This window comes from Bactrocera latifrons, unplaced genomic scaffold, assembly GCF_001853355.1.
Source record: "Bactrocera latifrons isolate USDA-ARS-PBARC rearing strain unplaced genomic scaffold, ASM185335v1 scaffold_77, whole genome shotgun sequence".
NCBI classification, from domain to species: domain Eukaryota; kingdom Metazoa; phylum Arthropoda; class Insecta; order Diptera; family Tephritidae; genus Bactrocera; species Bactrocera latifrons.
In genome coordinates, this window is record NW_017537456.1 from 389,319 (window position 1) to 394,794 (window position 5,476).

Below are 5,476 nucleotides of genomic sequence, written 5' to 3' on the forward strand. Positions count from 1 at the left end.
AAATAATTATATTATTATTTTTTAATTTATTCTTTTTCAAGTTCAATTTTTATAATTACATAAATTGGTAATAATAATAATATATAACAATCATTTCCAGTCATTTTGCAACTGTGACGTTAGAGGCTGTTTCTAGGTAAAACCGAAAATGATACTAAACACGTTCCAAGCACGTAGGAATTTATGTATGTAAAACTAAACGCTTGTTCCTATGACAGTCGAGTCCAGAACGGACCCGGAACTGTCGGCCAAGAAACTGTCAACTCGGCACCATGTCTCGAAATTACTTCAGGAATGCGCCGCAAAAAAAAGCTAAAATTACGAAAATAGCTCTCTGTGATGGAAAAAATTTAAACTCAACTTTCCCACACATTAGGACACCTCAAATTCCCCACAGTCCCTTTAGCATATTAATTAAAAAATTATTAATTGCTTGTTTTATAAATATTGATTTTTTTTATTTATAATTAGTACCTTTTATTTTTTTATTATTTAATAAATAAATGTTAATTTTATTTTATTTTTTTAATTATAAAATATGAACTTTAAATCTTTCGCAATGCAATAAATTATTGCTTTTATAATTTTTTATTAGTTAAATCTAACTTTTTTCTAATTTTTTACTAACACTTTTTACTAGTTTTGTACTTTTTTTCATTGTAATTTTTTACACAAAAATTTTCTTTTTTTTTACTTTTTTAATACTTTAATTTTTTAAATGATCATTAGGTTGTTATTATTAACGGTTTTTCTAAGAAAAATCGGTTTTATGAAGATTACTTTTTATTTAGTGTAATATTTAATATAATAAAATCTGAAACATAAACTTTTTTTGTCAAAATTTGGTAATTTCGGATAAACTAGCATCTTAATTCATTTTAATAACGCTACTCAACAAATCTGAAGGAAAAATTTGCCACTGATGTGCTAAGAGATCTGTGGGGTATTTGAGGTGTCCTGATTACGAATTTGAGTTCAAAATTTTTACATCACGTACAGCTACTGTTGTCATTTTCATAAATGGTAGTGGTTTGGTCCCATACCTCTTAACCATAACACAGAAAGTCCTACAGGTTAGGAAATTTTTACTATCATTTTCGATTTTAGAAACCGAAAACAACATCGCAGTCGCATAATCGGTGTAAACTAGTGTAATTTTTTAATTACTCATTTTATTACTTTTTCCAAAATTTCTTCCATTTTGATTTTTTTTAAATTATTTTGTAAACAAATATTATTATTTTTTGTAATACTTTTATTATTATTTCAGCTTTAATTTAGTTCATATGATAAATATTAATATTATTTCATTAAGAAGTTCGAAGTTTATAAGATTGTTGAGTTATTCGCTAAATGTATGTATGTATGTACAAATTTCACATTTACATACAAAGGATTTTGTATAGCACCTGTGACCCCTGGACGCATACTCATGCTTGACGCAAACACTACTACAAATGTATGTATGTATGAACACAAGCACACATACACACCACAGTTTCACTGCTTCCAATTCACGTGCCCTTTAGCTTTTATTGGAACTAGCTGTTAGCCCTGTGTTCCTGTGAACTTGATCTGAGGCTTAGATTTCTTAGGTTGCAAAAACGTTTGATGCTTGATTACGAATTAATATTGTAAATGCTTTGATTTAAATATTTCGTTGCAAAAAGTTTTTTTGTAAATATTTGGCTGTGTTGTAAAAAAAAAATTAAAATAATAAATTTTAATCGATTTTGAAACAAACTATTTAAAAATATTCTTTATGTACTATTTTGTTAATAATTTCTCTCTTTCTCATTTCACATGCAACTGTTTGGCTGCTGCATGGTGGCAACCACAACAACCATATTGATGCCTTTCTACTGTTTATATGAATATACAGTCCACCAGCGGCGGCATTGGTGAGACGACAACGACTACAGTGACGACAATGATGACTGGCCCAGACATCCAAAACTCCAAGCAAGCAATGCTGACAGCGCAGCAGCAGACAATGGCAATAATGTCGCCTGCATTCATACAACTACAACAACAAAATCAACAACCAGCAGCGGGTGCAGTTACATTAGCTGCTCTGACGGCAGTCACATCATCAATAACAACAACAACGACGATTTCAATCAGTTTGCCTGTAAATACAATAATAGCAACTGCGACAACTACAACAGCCGCAACAGCCACAATCGCACCAACCACAAACACACTAATCAACACACTCGCAGCAGTAGCAGCAACAAAAGCAACAACCAAATTGGAGAACGGCGATAATATAACAGCAGCAACAACAACAACAGCACTCAATGAACAACAATCAATAACGTAGATGAAGTTCTAAAACTCATAGAGGAAATGGCACACACAAACAACCAAAATTACATATGCAACAACAACAATACTATTAAATGAAAGGAGCAAAAAAGGAAAAAATATACGTAAAACGTGCGTTTTCCAACGTTTAAGAAACAAATACACACACATACATACAAAGAAGCATATAGATTGGGAGACGAAATGAAAGCGAAGCGAAACAAAGCAAACAAACACAAAACAAAGATGCAAATATTATTAATTTAATTTATTCATTATGATAATAAAATAAATAAAAAATATTGCAAATAATAAAACCAAACGATAATCGAAATGATGGAGGAGAGGATAGTGAAGAAACTCTGAGGATAGAAAGAGAGAGTGAGGGAGTGTCTGATTGTGGGAGAGTTAGTAGAAGAAAAATGCAAGCGGGTTATAGCATAACAAGCGAAAGTGCATGTGCCAGAGCTGAAAACACTTGTAAGCAGCTTAAACTATGTCCGGCGCCTTAAAGCGGGCTCCAAAATTCCAAAGCGAACAAGCTGCTTACTTCTACTACACAGACACAATAGTTAATGGCATGTTCTAAGCGCAGTTAAACTTAGGTGCATACCGCGACGCACGAAGTACACGAAGGAGTCGTTCGAAATCAGTGTAAGTTACTTCGGAGCGCAGCTACAGCCAGGCTTTTTAAAACGTATGCAACACACTAATTATAAACTAAATAATTAAGGAATTCATACGAAATAATTAGTATAACAATACGTATACACAATTCTATAACCTAACAACATGCATACAAACATTAAGGGAATACACATGCAATTGCACGATATAGAAGTAAAATTCGAAACGATTATGTAATAGTATTAAATTGAAGTGCAGTAATGTAAGAAGAAGTAAAGGTCAGCAGAAGCTACATACCTAACACACATGATATAAATTGATTTATTGGAGAAATTGTTGCTGGAAGCATGTGATTCATATGCGCTGAAAGAACAACAACAGCGTTACAACAGCAAAACTACAATTGCAATGTAAAACGAAAAAAGTAGTTGTGTAATACGGTTGCTGCAACGCATTCGCATTCGCACACACACTCATACACATAAGCGAAATTAAAGTAAGACAGTCACTGTAAATCGTGGAGAGCGCATAAATAATTTTGATTTCAATGCAAGACGCTACACATACAACTTTTTTAATTTTTTGCTCTGCAAGAAAAACGCTAACTAACTCGGAATAATGAAACAATTAATAAATAAAATTGAAAAAAGAATTAAAATACAATTTTTAAAAAATATTAAAACTAAATATATGTATATGTAGGTATGTATAAGCATAATGTGTATGTGCCGTACAGCAGACATTACAGCACTGATAGTTGCAAGTCTTACAAATATATAAATTATGCATACATATGTACGTACTAGTAACGAAATAATTAGAAAGTTAGCAAAAGGTGTGAAGAGCCAAAGCTAAACATTTATGCTTATTATTTAACTACATACCTAAATATTTTATTATCAAAGTTAAAACTAGGTGTTATTTTTATTTTTGTTTTTATTACTATTTTTTTTTTGTACTTTTCACAATATATTTTTTAAACGCCTGAYATTATAAGCATAAAAGTAACTTAAGTTAAAGCAAAACATGAAAACATGCTGGTAACATAAAAGATTAAACAACTAAACATTTATTACGCTTGCGAAAAAGAAGTAAAGAAATTTAAAAAGGTGTTTAATAACAGTAATAAATACATACATATATATATATATATAATTAAATTTAACTAAATAAATAAATGAGGAGTAATTAAATCAAAGTTGAATTCAACCTTAACGCGTACACACAAGTACCGTTATACATGATAAAATATTTAGAAGTTTATTTTAAAATATAACATATACATATACACATACATATGTATATATGTATGCGCCTATAGCTACACAGTTTTAGTTACGAAAATGTTATACGACGTTTTTCATTTAATTTAATTATGTAAAATAAATATAAAAAAAACTTTATCAACAATGCATAATAACAATAACAATAACAAAGTAGTTAAATAACCGAAACGAAGCAAAACAAAAAATTAACACACACATAAAATGAAGCCAAATTTGCATTGTATGAGCTCGTTCCAAATGTACTAAGTAACGCAGAGCCTTGAAAAGGTCGTGCGCTTCGTCTAACAATTGTAATGAAATGGCAAAACTGAATAACCGAAAACGAAAACTGCTATTTATGAAAGTATATGGCAAAAGATATGTAAAAAAATATTAAGATATTGTTTTTATAAATGAATGTAAATGCGTGTAGAAGTGCACGTACAACGTTGCACACACATGTTCAATATAATTTTTTAATTTTTATTTACATATTAGATTTTTTAATTATACAAAATAAAATAAAAAAGAAATTAATTAAAAACTAAACAGTAAATTAATACCAAGTATATGTATTAGTGAGTGGAAAAGATTAGAATTGATTAAGCAGCGAATCGTTGGATTGTAAAATTTGTTAATATATACATACATATATGCATATATTTTTTTAACTGTGTTTCTTTTGCTTCATTTTCAAAAAACATCGTGGTTGTAGTTATGAGTTTCTGAGCAAAGATATTAATTTCCTTTTCTAGAAAACCGTTTGTTTAACTTTATTTGTTAATTTCTTCATATATTTCATGTGTACATTCAACTTTTGTAAATTTACCGAAAACAGTAGTTTTAAACAAATTTTATTATTTTAAACATTTTTACCAAAACCGTTTCTTCCGTTTCATGTGCCTACGTTATTGCGCCAAATTATTCTCATACTTACCTAAATACCCATTTTGTTGCAAAAAATCTAAACCAATATATAAATAGGTTCCAAAAACGGACTAACAATATGCGAAACTAAAATTTTAAAATAGTTGGCATTTCGTTACACTAACGACATACCGTAACGTAAACGTAATGCAAAATGTGTATAAATAATTTTAAGTTAAGTGATTTCGAAAAAACTGCAACATGCTACTACTTTACTACTACGAATATTTAAAAATAATATAAAATATAATAAAGGAAGAAATTATTACAAATTATATGCATATGATTAATTCCATTATAAAATATATTTAGTTTAGTTAAACCAAAAACAAATTAAAATTACCAGCATT

General features: G+C 29.4%; 1 protein-coding gene across 6 annotated transcripts in view; it reads left to right on the plus strand.

Annotated features, from left to right (window-relative positions):
• The window catches only part of LOC108976508 (probable ubiquitin carboxyl-terminal hydrolase FAF), a 22,444-nt gene extending 17,585 nt beyond the window's left edge, over nucleotides 1-4,859 (plus strand). For 3 of the 6 annotated variants that reach the window (XM_018945667.1, XM_018945668.1, XM_018945666.1), the window contains one exon: nucleotides 1,883-4,859. In XM_018945667.1, the coding sequence (XP_018801212.1) occupies nucleotides 1,883-2,323 (441 nt within the window). In that variant the 3' untranslated portion in view covers nucleotides 2,324-4,859. The remainder of the gene's footprint in view (nucleotides 1-1,882) is intronic. The other 3 variants (XR_001993955.1, XM_018945669.1, XM_018945670.1) reach the window with 2 other exon arrangements.
• Nucleotides 4,860-5,476: the final 617 nt, after the last annotated feature.